The 15,740-nt window shown below is 39.5% G+C and overlaps 1 protein-coding gene across 2 annotated transcripts in view; it reads left to right on the top strand.

The window, feature by feature from the left end:
• Window positions 1–15,740, top strand: part of LOC140201248 (echinoderm microtubule-associated protein-like 4) — a 259,599-nt gene that overhangs the window by 165,653 nt on the left and 78,206 nt on the right. For both annotated transcript variants that reach the window (XM_072265023.1, XM_072265022.1), the window contains 2 exons: window positions 8,095–8,164; window positions 13,194–13,304. In XM_072265023.1, the coding sequence (XP_072121124.1) occupies window positions 8,095–8,164; window positions 13,194–13,304 (181 nt within the window). The remainder of the gene's footprint in view (window positions 1–8,094; window positions 8,165–13,193; window positions 13,305–15,740) is intronic.

Raw genomic sequence — 15,740 nt, 5'->3', positions numbered from 1 at the left:
TTGGACTCACCTGGGAAAAAGACTGGTTTACTGTCCACCTTATCGATGCCTCATGATCTTAAATACAATATTCCTTTAAGATCGCCCCACATTCTCCTATATTCTTAGCCTGGCCAGCCTTTCCCTATACTCTGGCCTTGTAGTCCTGGTAGCATCATCATAAATTTTGTCTGCACAATTTCCATTTTAGCAATATCTTTTCTATAACTAGGTGCAAAATCTGTATACAATACCCTAAATGCAGCCTCACCAATGACTTCAACTGCAACATAATGACCTAACAGTTATATTCGGTGCCCTGATTTATGAAAACTAGCATACTGAATGCCTTTTATCCACACGCTGTTTACCTGTGTTGCTGCTTTCACTGAACTAGTCAGTTGTGCTCCTAAGTCCTTCTGTTCAGTATGCCCCCTGGTGCTCTCCTATTCATGGTATAAATCCTATGCTGGTTTGACTTTCCAAATTGCATCATCTCACACTTGAGTGTATAGGAAATCCATTTGCCACTCCTCATCCACTTCCGTAACTGATCAAGATCTCCTTGTAATCTACAATAACCTTCTTCACTATTAACAAGCCTAATTTTGTGTCATCTGCAAACTTACTGACCAAGCCATGTGCATTTGCATCCAAATCACAGACATCCCACCTCTCCCGGAACTTCCGGGAGTCTCCCGCATATTAATAGTGGCTCCCTGATGCCCGCAAATTATATACAATATCACGGAGATCAATTTTTTTGAGAGCGTGCGAGAGAAAAGCAAGAGAGAGCGCAAGAGCGACCATGAGAGCACGAGAGCAACCATGAGAGAGAGCACGTGAGCGAGAGTGAAGGCAAGCGAGAGAGAGAGCGAGCGCGCGACGACCACGAGAGAGAGAGAGAGTGCGAGTGAGAGCGCGCCATGGCAGAGTGTTCCAAAGCAAATAAAACGTACATCACCCCAGGCTACACTAAAGTGTACCCCTGCCTAATAGGGGTCAAAATAATGACAGTGTTTCTCGCTGCACTGTTTGCAACAATAACTTTTCTATTGCCCGTGGTGGGTTAAGACTGTAAAAGACATGTTGAGGTGAGTTTAACAGGTGTCATTCGTTCATTAGCATAGCTAACGTTATTTAAACTAGGTGGCCAGCTGCTAAGGAGCTACGCTTTTGCAGACATTCCACCTCTCCCAGAAGATGGTGCTACCTCCCTGAATTGAGTTTTTGCAGGGTGGGATGTCTGAAATCATATATATAAATAATAAATAATGTGAGTCCCAACACCAATCCCTGCGGTACACTATTAGCCCTCCAGTCTCCAGTCACCACTCTCTGCTTCCTACCTACAAGCCAATTTTGAATCCACATAGCAAGTGTCCATGTTTCTGGATTTCATGAGGCCTAACCTTCCAAACCAGCCTAGCCTGTGGGACCTTGTCAAAGGCCTTGCTGAAATCCCAACTGATTTCCTTATCCTCATCTTTTTTGGTTACCAACTCAAAAAAGAATTCTGAAAGTTTCATCAAGATCACCTTCCCCCACACAGAGCCTTGCTGACTCCTGTTAATCAGACCCTGTCCATCCAAATGCTGGTAGATCCTGAATATCCCTTCTAGTAAGCACAGCACTGATGGCAGGCTGACTGGCCTGTAGTCCCTGGTTTGCCGTGGGGATTTAACTACTTTTATGCACTTTAAGGCTGCAAATACCTTGTCCATTGTAATGTGAATATCCTCCAAAAACATCTCCATTTGTTTCCTTTATCTTTTGAGCCACCATGAGTTTCTTAGGGTAAACACCAATAAGAAATATTCATTTAAAAATCCCACTCATCTCCTGATACATTGTACTGTGCAAAAGTCTTAGGTGCATATATACAGTTAGGGTGCCTAAGATTTTTGCATAGTACTGTAGCGATTTTATGTATTGCACTGTTTTGCTGCCGCAAAAAAAAGTCAAATCTTATGACATCTGAGAATGATAAACCTAATTCTGATATGGGTCCTTTATTGTGGACTAGGAGAGGGTTCATTGAGTGATCATTGTTGGGGGAAGGGGAAGGCAGGCGAGAGGGAGCAGGAAGCACCAGAGAGAAATTTGTAGTGATCAATTACTTGGAATCAAATGGCCTTGCCTGGTGTCTCAGGGCTGGGTGTACCTGTACCTGCACCCACACCATACCTCTGCCCCGGCACTTCTTCTCTGCCTCTTGTCCCACACCCCTCTCCGTGGTGCACCACCCTTGGCATTCCCAACATCCTTTGCTTTTGTCAAATTTACAAACTCTCTCGCCGCTCCGCACTGACAAATACAGTACAGTGCAGAAGTCTTATATATGCACCCTCGCTAAATATCTTTGCCTAAGACTTTTACATAGTACTGTAGATATAGGCAGCCCTTAGGATTTTCCTGCCAGATCTATCTCCTACCCTCCTAACTTCCTAAATCTGGATGGTGAACTTGTGGCACATGTGGTCAAGAGAGCACGAGCAAAAATTTTGTTGACACATGACAGAGAGTGCCAGGCCTCAATTCTTTAAACCACATAATAAAAAAATACTTGATCATTATTGTTATTGCTAAATAAAGCAGCAAGTTTTTTTTTATAATCCAAGAGCAGTGAGAAGTTTACAAAGGAAACGTCTCATGCCAGCTTGGCACAAGCTCAGCTGGTTGTGAGAACACGTGATGTTGGCTTATACATTTTGAAATCTTCGCAGACCTGGTAGACACATTAGTATTTGGATAGTAAGTGTTTAGGCCAGTTGCCATTAGCTTCACTCTACTTAAAATTTTTCTTCTGTTGCTTGTGATTGAATGCTGGATATTCAATAATAGTTTGTAGTAAGTAGTTTGGCGCCTCAATAGATATATTTTATTTATAGTAATTGTAAATGGTAGAACTAATTATATATAGTATTTTTCGATTGCCTTCATAAAAGATTAATATGAATAATTTTAACAGGTTTTCTAAAATGCTTCATTTATTTCAATCTGTTTTACTTTTATTGATAGAAAAATAATGATACATGTAAATAAACAGCAGGACTCATCCTTTTTCCTTAAAGAGGTCCATTTTATTGTTACTAGTATTACAGTATCTCCACTCCATATTACCATGGCACCCGAGAGAACTTTTTAAAAGATAATCACCAATTTGGATACACACTCCTGAAAAGATTCACCACCCTTGTCCTAAATCAATGGATGTTTCTCAACCAGAGCCTCAATATCGCTCGTTGTCTAAAGTTCCTTAAACTTGCCAGGTTTACCCTTCACCTTAACAGGGACGTATTGCTCCTGGACACTTGCTATCACATTCTTAAAAGCCGCTTCGTTGTCATTCATTCCTTTCCATTCAAACAGGTTCACCCAGTTGACCTCTGGTAGATCTGGTCTTAATTGCCCAAATGTTAGCCCTTCTCTAATTTAGGACCCTGATCTGTGTACCTGTCCTATCCTTTTACATCACTGACTACCATTTCAGTAACTTGCCCTGTCTTGTTCTTGTAAGTGGAAGTCCACTATTGCGTCCTCCCAAGTAGGGTCCTCTATATGTTGACTGAGAAAATATTTTGGACACATTTCACAAATTCCATCCAGGAATTGAGGCCCTTATTACTCTTGACGGTTGGTCTAGTACAACCCTATTTTTCCTATAACCTGGAGCAATTTCTCTACACATTTACTCCAAGGACCTGACCACTGCTGCTGGCCCCTGAAAGAACATCAGCTGGAAAGCTGAGTGAAATGGTGGCAAATGGAATTTATTCCATATGGGTGAGGTAATGTACTGTGGGATGTTAAATACTGATTTGTAGAGTAAATGGCAGGAAGCTTTGGAGCATTGCTGTACAGCAAGATTTGAGCTGCAAGTTCAAATCTCCCTGAAAGTGGCAGCATCGGTGGATAGGGTATTGATTTTAAGGAAGTCAGGAAGATATCCATATCCTCAGTTTTGTCAGGACTCGGCATTTGTGGCCAAAAGAAATGGCTGAAGCGTTTGGAAACACCTTCAATGAGATGTGCAAAACAGATGATTTATCCTCCCATCTTCTACCCCCATCACCAATACCAATGTTTAGACAGATTATTTCACTCTGTATGATGTCAAGAAGAGCACTGTTAGGCCTGGGTACAACATCCAAGCTGTTTTACTGACAAAGAGCACTCAAGAGTTTGCTGTTCCTCTAAACAAATTATTGCAGTACAGTTATAACAATGATATCCACCTGGATCTATGGAAGACCGGTTAGATATGTTCTGCATACAGAAAGCAAATCTGGTGATCACTTTACAATCCGGATAGTTAGGTCATCGGCAAAAAGATGCCGGGTAGTATCAACAGTACCCTCAAACAACACACACTGGTCAGTAGTCAACTCATCAGTTACTCAGGTTTTGTCAGTCAAGCTCACTCTGGATTCTTCAGTTTCAGCTGAACATGAACCAAGAAGCTAAATTCCAAAAGGGAGTTGAGAGTGACTGCCTTTGAAGTCAAAGGTCATGAAGGGAAAACATTCCAGTAGTTGATGTTGGACCTTGCACAGAGTAAAATTATTCTGGTTGTTGGCAGTCAGTCATGTATTGAACCAGAAGGCACAGCCTCAAAATTGAGGGGCGACCCTTTAGAACAGAGGTAAGGAGGAATTTTTTTTTTTAGCCAGAGAGTCGTGAATTTGTGGAATGCTCTGCCACAGACTGTGGTGGAGGCCAGGTCCATGGGTATATTTAAAGTGGAAGTTGATAGTTTCCTGATTGGTCAGGGCATCAAAGAATGTCATGAGAATTCAGATGTATGGGGTTGAGCGGGATCCTGGATCAGGCATGATGGAATGGCGGAGTAGACTTGATGGACTGAATGGCCTAATTCTGGTCTTATGTCTTATGGTCTATGGTGATGCCTGGAGGCTGAGATATTATGCACGACAGTATCCTTGACCCAGCCATCTTTATCTGATCCATTACCAACATCAGTTTCCTTTGTTAGTTGACACTTGCATAATTTTCACTTCATTCACAACTCCTTACCTAATGTACTTTATGTAGCAAGACCCAGATAACGTTGTCATGGACTAGTAAGTTGCAAGTAACATTAATGCCTCAAAAGTATCAGGCAATAATGATAACCAGTTCCATAATGAGTGTCCAACTACCTAGCCTTGACTGCAATAAGTGACTTAGCTCATGACATCTCAGTTCACGAGCCTAAGTCAGGAGAGTTTATTGAATACTCTCCAGTTGCCTAGATGAGTGCAACTCCATCAACATTCAGCGTGCAACAGTATCCAAGACAAACCAGCTCACTGGATTGACACATTATCCAGCATCTAAATCATCCTTTCTTCCCGCAGTTGACATACCATGTTTACAAACTGTGTTGTTCTCAAAATGTACTGCGATTACTGGCCTCAGATACTCGTGACAGCATCTTGCAACACAAACCCTTAGCTAATATGCTGAATAGGACGAGGACAGCAGGTGCATGGGGCAGTAGGGTTCTCCAGTAACTATTCCTATATTGCTGCTGGGTCTATTTGCTGGTACTCTTTCTTCACTCGGATTTTAGGAGTGCTTTCAGCTGCGGTGTTTCAAAAAGATGTGACTCATCGCCACTGCCCTGAAGGCACTAAAAGATGGGCAATAAATGCTTGCTTTGTCAGCACCACCCATAGCCTGAATAATAAATAAATCAAATATCTGTTTTATTTGATGAGCCGTATCTTTGAAGTAGTGAGAAGATCAATGTGGTTTTCAAGTTTATCTCAGTGCTCTACCTTGTGCCGGCTGTACATTTTAAATATTTCACACCTACAGGCTCTTGGGAAGCTAGGTAGTTGGTTGCAAGAAAGTGAAAGGGTTTTACAAGCAGTACTGATATGTTCAAGCAAAAGCAGTTGTTTTACATCAGTACTGTACAGGGTTTGTGAAGCCTTCCTAGGAACTCGGTCTATGATCTGAGCTTGAAAGCTCGAGTAGTTAGGGGAGGATAGTATTTTATCTGACTGATTATTATCATATAAAAATTAGTTCAAATTTGCATCTTCTGTTTAAATTCTTGCCAGCAAATATATTTCCAAAGAATTAAACGTAAATCAACTTGACCTGAGTTACCTTGGGAACAGTGTAAGCTGGATCCTTTTGTGCAAGTTGCATCAGTTGTTCCAGACCATTGATTAAAGGTTTCACCTCTGCCACCGGTTATTAGGTTGACTGAAGTATAACAGGTTTTTAATCATTTCCCATTTATTTTGAACATGCTCGAAAAGCCAAACAAATGAAAGCAGCAGAATCAATCAAGCTGATTTGAGGTCCATGGAACCAGAACACAAAAGTCATCATGTTCATTTGTAAAGCATTGGCTATAATCAGTGCCCCTTAGTAAGCATTGTGTAGGGAATTAAAAAGTTTTCCCAGAATGTTACCAGGGATAAAGAGCAAGACCAGATAAAATTTATTTTATGCTATTTTTAGAGCAAAAACCATGAATAATTTCTCCAAAATGTTTAAAACCATTATTTGTTTTGTAAATGACAGATTTTCTACAGGTGAATAGACTTGAAAACCAAAATAAATAAGAGTTAGAGGAAGGGCAAGGGAAAATACTTCCTGCAGTCTGGAATTGAATTCAGTAGTGTTCAAGAATGAATTAGGAAAAGTACTTGAGGGGAAAGCAGTTACAAGACTTTGGGGAAAATACAAGGGGAGGTGTGGGATAAATGCTTCAAAGAACAAAGCAAATAACAAAATATTGCTTCCTCAAAGAACGCTTGTATAATTTTTTGTGCAGAAAGTTGTGAACTTTGACAATGCACTTCTGGTTTTGTGTGTTTTTATTTTGGAGAGTGAGTGGGAATCTCTACAGAAAATTTTTCTGCCAAACTCTGAACGTTTTATCACCCTACCAATTTGAAAATTGGCTCTCCCAATTTTCACTCAGGGCTGTCATTGTAGGGAGAGATTAGAAAATCCAAGACTAAGATGCAATTGTTGCTTGTAGGATGAGGTGATGACTATCCTCCTCATTCTAACTTGCAAAATTTTCAATAAAGATTTATAAACTTGGTAGGATATGATAACCTAACCAAATCCTGCCAGGTTGCTATTGGATTAGTTTAATTTACCACTTTACCAAACAGGTCTCATAAATGTGAAATTCTCATAAAGTGCTGTTAATGTTGTTCCTTTAGCTGTATCCTTTGGATCTTATTTAACTTTTTTGCCTGGCTGATACAACCTGCCTTCAACACTGAATAAAACTGGTAGGCGAGAACAGAGACCTGACTACGATTTAGCACTCTGTCTATCCCACTTAAATGGGTTCAGATCATGGTTCATGGATTACTGGTGCATATGACTGCACTTATTAGCAAGTGCAGCAGAAAGGCAGTTAAGCAAAATATTTGAAATGCTGCCAAAGTACCAAAGCTTGTTATGAATTGTATTGGCAAGTCGCTGTGGTGTATCATTCAAAGAGTAAGTTAGTAAACATCTGTGGTTGTTCATGGTTTTGACGCCTACAGATAAAATGTTTCCTGCTGACTGATGGCTGTTTTTTTTTTTTGTTTTTGAATTTGAAAGCTAACATTAAATTTATCTCTGAAATGGGAGTTTTACTTCTTATGTATTTCATATGTTTTGAATACAATATAAAACCAACACCCATGATGAGGGTTGTGCTTTTGGTTAAAGTGGGAAGTGATGCCAGCAAGAATGTTGCTACTGAGAGTATATGCCAAAACAAAAATTATAGAAAAGGCAGTAGTAAACAACAAAAAAAAAATTGAATTCATTAGCTGTTGCTTGCAATTCAGGAGCCACCAAAATGAATCTTTCACTGTCAGACTGATTTGCCAGTAAATTAATATCTTCAAAAAAATCATCTCAAACCTGTAGAATGGTTTTGGTTCCAGTTTTTAATGTTTATTGTCGTTCTTCAAGTTTAACTTCTGGCCTTTATTTATAATTTCAATTGGCATCAAAATCTGCTGTTGAATCAACCTTAAAGTGTTATAAGATTGTATACCTTAAGGAATTATACATGCTGCATTGTGTTATGTATTCAGAATATATTAAAGTATTTAATACCTTTTGGTCATTTTGTTGCAGCCTTGCAGTTCATCCAGACAAAATCAAGATTGCAACAGGACAGATAGCTGGAGTAGACAAGGATGGAAGAGTAAGTTTTAGAATACTTCAGAATGACAGCATATAATATCATGCAGTAAAGCCTTGGGTACCATAGGATTTTGATGCACCCTTTAAAAATGTAATGCGAATGACTAAAACAACTATAGGAGTGTAAGGGGTTTCTTCTTTTATGTTACTGCGTAGGCTAATTAAAATGGCTTCTTTGTTATGTTAACTGCTGAGAACGTTCTCCTGCTAGCAGCTGGTTTGGGTTATGTTATCGATAAGAGAGCGAACAAGCCAATTGGGATAGATGTTATTCTTTCTAGTGTGTCTGTAAGTTATTGTGATGTGCGGGTTTTTGGACAGAAGGCGCGATAGAGAGAGAGAGAATGGACAAGGTGCTATGAGCCGATTAATGGGGTCAGACCCCGAGCAGGAGTCCGAGGTCCAGGGTCTGCGGTGAGGAAAGGAGACTGAGATAGACTCGTGTGGAGCGTCTGTTCGACCACCGTGGTTGGTCCCAGGCGGCAGGTCGAGGTGGTCAGAGGGGATCGAAGGGAGAAGAGAGGATCGTTACTAGAGCTCCAACTGTTGTGCACGAAGAGATTGAACTTTGATAAGTGTGGCACCTTTTATTTTTTATCTCTATTAATTATATAGTTCCCGGAATGTAAACTGTAATTCATTTAATCGTATATGGTGTATTGTCTGTTATTTGGTAGGGTGGGGTACATCACACAGCATCCACACAAACTTAATTACTCAGTTTGGCGGGGCCGAGGGCTGTTTCCCTAGACGACAGCGAGTTGAGCAATCCTGCGGCTTGCCAGGAGGGCTACAGGAGCAAAGGCAGGCCAAAAGGCCATCAGCCTTGCCCTGCCAATTTAGTAAGACCACAACAGATGTGACTGTTAACTTAAACTCCATTTTCCATGCTTTTCTGCTGTAGTCATCTACCCTATCACTAAATCTTAATGTTTCTGATCCTCATTCTTAAAAACTTCACACCTCTTAGTCCCAATTGATTTAATTTTCTTCTTTAGTCACTCATTTTGGCCTAAATATCAATAAAGCATTTAGTTTTTTAAAAAAGGTATTGCAGAAATAATAGGGCAGAAAGCTGATTTTACCTGATGACCAGCATCTTAGGAGTTCAAAAGAACTACAGACCGTAGTTGGAGGTAAACTATAAAATCTGTTAATTACTAAGATAATATTTTCGCACTTGTGAAATAACAAGATTGGGCAGAGATGATAAAATTTAACAAGTTACCAAATTTCACAACATAATCCGGTGATATTAATCCTGATTCTGATGCAAGAAAAATTCTTTGACAAACCTGTAAACTTCTAAAATTCCAATGAGTAGAATAAATTTGGGTGAGCCTGTATTGCTATAGTGTATTTCAACTGCCAGAAGGCATTTAATAAGGAGTCACAACAGATACTAAACAAGTTAGGAGCTAATGGCATTGGGGGTAATTCACATTCAAGATTGCTTAATGTCATTTCCAGCACATAACTGTAAGGAGAACAAAATAATTGTTACACTGGATCTGATGCAGCACCAAAAAAAACCATATTAAGATAAAAAAAAAACACAATAATTAAAAAATGCAATGAATATAAATACAGGTTTCCCCCACCATCTGAAGGTAGAGCGTTCCTATGAAATGGTTCGTAAGCCGGAATGTCATAAAGTGAAGAAGCAATTACCATTTATTTATATGGGAAAAACTTGTGAGCGTTTGCAGACCCAAAAAATAACCTACCAAATCATGCCAAATAACACATAAACCTAAAATAACAGTAACATATAGTAAAAGCAGGAATGATATGATAAATACACAGCCTATATAAAGTAGACATTGCTGCACTGTCCACTGTAGCGAAAATCTCACGCAAGTGCTCTCGGTATTAACACTCTCTCCAGTGACCTTTAAGCTATGAAGCTGCCAAATCATACCAAATAACACATAAAAATACACAACCTGTATAAATTAGAAATAATGTATGTACAGTGTAGTATCACTTACTGGAATTGGGAACACAGCGCCGAGCACACTGATGATGGTGTGTTAGCTGAGTTGTCAGAGGTTGGGGTGGTGGGACACTGGGGTGTCATCTCATCGTCGCCTGTTTCCATCAGGGCAGGCAGGTCATCTTCTATGTCTGCCTGCCTCAATGTCGAAGGTCGAGGTTTGTCGTCTGCTGTGGCTGATGTGGAAGGCTTGAAAACAGTATGCTTGACTGCTTAGCCTCGAGCATTTTTTGTATCATACAGTTCTTTGTAAGCACTCAAGCCATCCTGCAAATACGCCTTAAACCTACGTACCCTTTCAAAACTATAGTCGTACTTTTCTGCAATCATTGTTGTCAATTGCAGCAAAAATCTCATGCAGTTGCTTCACGTTCAGTTCCTGGACGACTTCACTTTCGGTCCGTTCGCTACTGATTCAGTTTCGATTGTTATCCTTTCCTCTTCCAATTGCATCAGCTCTTCATCTATCAGTTGCTGGTCATGGGATGCCAAAACCTCTTCAACATCATCTTCGTCAACTTCCACAAGCCGAACTCACTTTGTCCTTACTTCGTTCACCACGATCAAAACGCTTAATTATGTCCAGTTTTACACTAAGTGTAACACCCTTACAAGCTCTTCTAGGCTTTTCTGATACCTTAGAACTCATCTTGCTAACGGATGCTCAAAATAAATCGACATAAAGCACAGATGCTCACACACACGTGCTTAAGCAATGCCGGCTGGAATGCAGTTCCGGGGGAGGAGCTTGGCTGCTCAGGGCGCGTGCTGCCTTTTATCACGCGCTGCCTTTTTTAGGAACAATGAAAATACCTTCTGTTAGTGTAAACAGGTAACTAATGTAGGTCTTTCGTAAAGCGAACGTTCGAAAAGCGGGGGACACCTGTACATAAGATAGCTTACATGCGTTGATTGTATGTAATACACTGGCATGGGATAATGATTAGTTAATCCTTGCTTGGTCAGAATAAAATAGATAATTTTCTGTTTAGATGGCTAGTGTAATGTCACAGTATTCAATGCTGAGGTCCTAGCTTTTCTATATCTATAATTTCTGTGAGAGGGGCAAATATAGTTCAGGTTTGCTGATGATTCTAAGCTGTGTGGCAGCGTGAATTGTGCTGAGTAAGGTGAGAGGCAGTAAATGAGTGAGAGTATAACAGATGATATGTAATGTGGGGGGAAAAGTAAGATAATACCATTAGGGGCAAAAAAAAATGTGAAGTGGGATAGTTTGCAAATGATGAGAGGTTTGAAGAAAAACATCAGAAGGTCAAGCAGCTTCTTTGGGAAGAGAACTGTACTTGAGGTTCATTTTCTTGACTTTTAATCAGAAACAAAACAAGCTCGAAATCAAATCTAAACATGAAAGCCTGCAGGTGCTAGAAATTCAGGGCAATGCACACAAGTAGCTGCCACATGGCTTTTTTGCTCTTAGACTCAATGTCCTAATCAGTGAAGACACACATGTTACATGCCTTCTTTATCACCCGATCATTTTCGGGAAGCTATGGATTTGGAGCTCAGTATCCTTCTGTATATCAACGCTGTTAAGTGCCCTGCCGTTAATTGTGCACTTTCTCCTTGCATTTGGCCTCCAACACTTCACAGCTGCTTGGATTAAACTCTGTGCAATTTTTCACCCATACCTAAAACTAATCTGCATCCTTTGTCAGCCGCCTTCTTCACTGTGCACAGCTCTACATATCTGTAAATTTACTAACCTACCCGTCTACACTTTCATCCAATTCATTTATGTACATCACAAGCAGAAGGCCTCAGCACCAATCCTTGCAGAACACTTCTGATAAGGGAGCTCCAACCAAACTAATACCCTTCGCCATTCTCTGTCTTCTCTGGGCAAGCCAATTCTGATCTAAACTAGCAAGTCACTATGGATCTTGTGCATCTTAATCTTCTAGATCATTGTACGCTTATATAAAAGGAATTTAAATTTTCTACCTGCTCAGCATTGTCTGCCTCTGTTTTAATCACAGTTACATTTACACTGAAAGCATTGTAAATAAAGCTTAGCATATCCATTACCCTTGCCTTCTTAACTTGCTCTAGCTTTATTATATTCCAGAATGCAAATTATTTACCCCCTGTCCTGAAATTCTGATCTGTCACATTTTATTAATTTGCCTCTCAAATGTGTCTTTATTGGGTGTACATCTCTTTAAAAAAAATAACTGCAACTCTCTACTTTTTCTAAGTTTTCTTATTTCTTTCATCACGACTCTTTTTGACATCTTCCATTCTTTCTCATTTAATTTGAGTTGTGGCAAAAACCCCACAAAAGTAGGCCCTCTGATTCCATGCCAAACAGTGAGCACTCATTTACCTTAATCCACCAGCAAAGCATTTTATTCTCCTTATTTTCTGATCAGCTATTCCAACCCTCCCTCCCACCCTCTGATTCTAAAGAGGCAACTTACAGTGGCCAATTAACCTTCCAATCTAGCATGTGGGAAGAAACCAGAGTACCAAAAGAAATCCCCACGGTAACAAGGAGAACGTGTAAGCTCTGCACACACAGCACTGGATGTTGTGATCAGGCCTGTCATTAGAGCTATGAGGTTAAGGCTCTACTTGCTATTGTCTGTGTCATGCCCTTTGTTCTATTCAACCTCTGATTCTCCCCTCCAGCATCTCCTGCCTTCCTGTACCAAGGTTTTGAGATTCTTGCCTGAAATGTAATGGTTAATGTTCAATAGCAGAGGCCATGCAATTGGTCAAAGTTGTGTTAGTCTTAATTTACTATGAGCAATCTTTTGCCTTGGAGTCGTTCCCAACGGGGAAGTCAGGGATCAAGTTTGTATATGATTCACCAACTCGCTGGGTAACCTTGGTAAGTTATTAGTTGAGCAGCTGAATGTTTCAATTAACTTTTTTTTTGTGTCTAGGATTTTCATAGCTTAATAGCCTGTTGGGTTTGGAGTGTTTTAAAAATATAGTATTGTTGTATTGTCCAAGCAATTGTTCATGTAATGCTCTTCCTTTTCAAAGCCTAAGCACAAGTATTTCAATTCAGCCCCTACAGCCTCATGTACGAGTATGGGATTCAGTTAGCCTTGCAACACTACAGATAATTGGCCTTGGAACTTTTGAACGGGGAGTTGGTTCATTGGCATTCTCAAAAGCTGTAAGTATGAAAGGAAATTTATATTATAAATTACTTTTGTAAATTACCATTGCTAATTGTTTTAGGTTTTAATTCTTTTGGCTTGAATATTTGCTGATTGGAATACAAGAACATAAGAAAATAGGAGCAGGAACAGGCCAGTTGACCTCTCAAACCTATGCACAATACAGTTTGATCATTACTCATTAGCAGACACCTCATTCTACTATTCTATAGCGTTCAGTTCCTTGATATTTTTAAAAAATCTACTTCTTTAAATAGTCCAATGATCTAGCCCTATAGTCCTCTGGAAATGAGAATTCCAGGGTTTCACTATCCTCTGTGAGAAGACCATTGACCTTAGTTTTAAATGACTCCTCCCCATAACCTCGTAATGATTTCCCCTCATTCAAGATTCTCTTGCTTGTAAAGCTATTTATTTAACCTGACACATCCTTTATTGATACTATTTAATTCAATAAAATTTTGAATTCCAAAGAAAATAAATCATTTCTTAAAGCTGTCTGTAATTAGATAGCCATTCATCCACAGAATTAGCCTGGGGAATATCTTTAGGACTGCCTCAAACACAAGTATTGGTGATTTCAAGTTTTATTTTAGAGCCCCAGTCGAAGCATTATAACTTTTTCTTACTAATGTTTCAGAAACTGTTACTTTATAAAATGGTGCCTTGTATCTACCTCACGATGAATGCATTTTTGTTTTCCTGTGGTTTGACATTTTTGTTATTTTGCCTCTGAAATTAGGAGTGGGCAATCATGAGTTTTGCCAATGATTTGATTCTTTATAAAGGTGGCCCTTCCTTTTCAAATATGCAAACAAAAAATTGCTGTAAGTTGAAAATTGATCCAGGTTTCTTATATCATCAACATTAACATTACTTTGTTTATTCAGAGGAACCAGATCTGAAAATTCAGTTTCTCCTAATCTAATGCCTTTCCCTCCCCAAAATGGCTTTATGTAGTCGTTAAGGAAAGAGAAAAATAAAGCCCTTTGGTTCGGTGGATGTTAAGCTATTCACAGCAAGAAGATTCAGGCTTTTGACTCTGGATCTATGCTATCATCACAGTGCTCCATTCTCAATGTAGGAACCAAAACGAAATCTCAAGTTAATGATGGAAAAAAAGAGAATGAGATCCAATTATCCCTCTTACCGATCCCCAGCTGTTATTTATGTATTCCTTGTCAACCATCCTGACAAATTTAAGTTTAAAATGAGTCAGCTAAATAACTCGAAAGATTTTTGATTTGACAATAAGTTATTGCCAAGGACTTCCACCTTCAGACATGGATAATATCACTGCTGATTGTCATGTATGTCGTAAGCAATCCAGAAGCTATTATCACATATAACTAAATATATTATATTTAGAAAATAATTTGATTGCATGTTGTCAATGCATTGAAGCAAGTTGAACTGTACAATTTAAATAGGCCCAGTGAATATTGTCAGCAGTACCATCATGAAAACTTTGGGATCAAAAGGAAATAAACCACTCTGACTTGATTATTTTCACATAACATTTCCACCCAAATTTCACCTGTATGCTCATTTTAACATAGTAAAGTGTCTGAAAGCTATCAGACATAATTTGACATCAAAGCATATAAATAATATATCAGTGACTTAGATGAAAATGTGATGGTCTGATTAGTAAGTTTGCAGATGTCATGAAACTATGTGGTATTGTAGATGGCAAAGCAGATTGTCTAGGAATACAGCAGGACCTACTATAAATTAGCTGTAAAGTTAGGTGGAGCAGTGACAGAATTTAATCCAGACAAGTGTGAGGTAATAGATTTTGGAAAATTCTGATATGTAGAGTGAGTGTCAGGCACCTTAAGATTGTTTAGGGACTTTTGGGTGCAAGTCTGTAGCTCTGTCAAGGTGGTGACACAGAGTAATAGTACAGTGCTTTCACAGGCCTAAGCGTTGAGCATAAGAGTGAGACATCATGTTGCAGCTCTACAAAATATTGGTTAGATCACATTTGGAGTATTGTGTAATATTCTGGTCACCACAATACGGGAAGAATGTAGTAGAAATAGAAAGAGTGCAGATGCAGTTCACCTGGATGTTGCCTGAGAAAGGAGGATGAATCCTGGCCATTCATAAAGAAGGCACACCGGCAGCTCTACTTCATTAGGGGTTTGTAGAGACTTGGTATGTTACCAAAGACTCTTGTAAATTTCTGTGGATGTATGGTGCAGAACATTCTGACTGGTTGCATCACAACTTAGCATGGAGTCTGTAATGCACAGAATTACAAGGAGCTGTGGAGGGTTTTAGACTCAGCCAGTTCCATCACAGTCAGAACCATTGAGGACTTGTTCAAGAAGCAGTGAGTCAAGAAGGTGACTTCCATCATTAAAGATGCTCACCATCTGGGGCATACTCCCTTCACATTACTACCATCGAGGAAGAGCTTCAGGAGC

This window comes from Mobula birostris, chromosome 8 (genome assembly GCF_030028105.1).
Source record: "Mobula birostris isolate sMobBir1 chromosome 8, sMobBir1.hap1, whole genome shotgun sequence".
Classification (NCBI taxonomy): domain Eukaryota; kingdom Metazoa; phylum Chordata; class Chondrichthyes; order Myliobatiformes; family Myliobatidae; genus Mobula; species Mobula birostris.
Note: the sequence above shows the minus strand (reverse complement) of the source record. Positions and strands in the feature narration are given on the sequence as shown.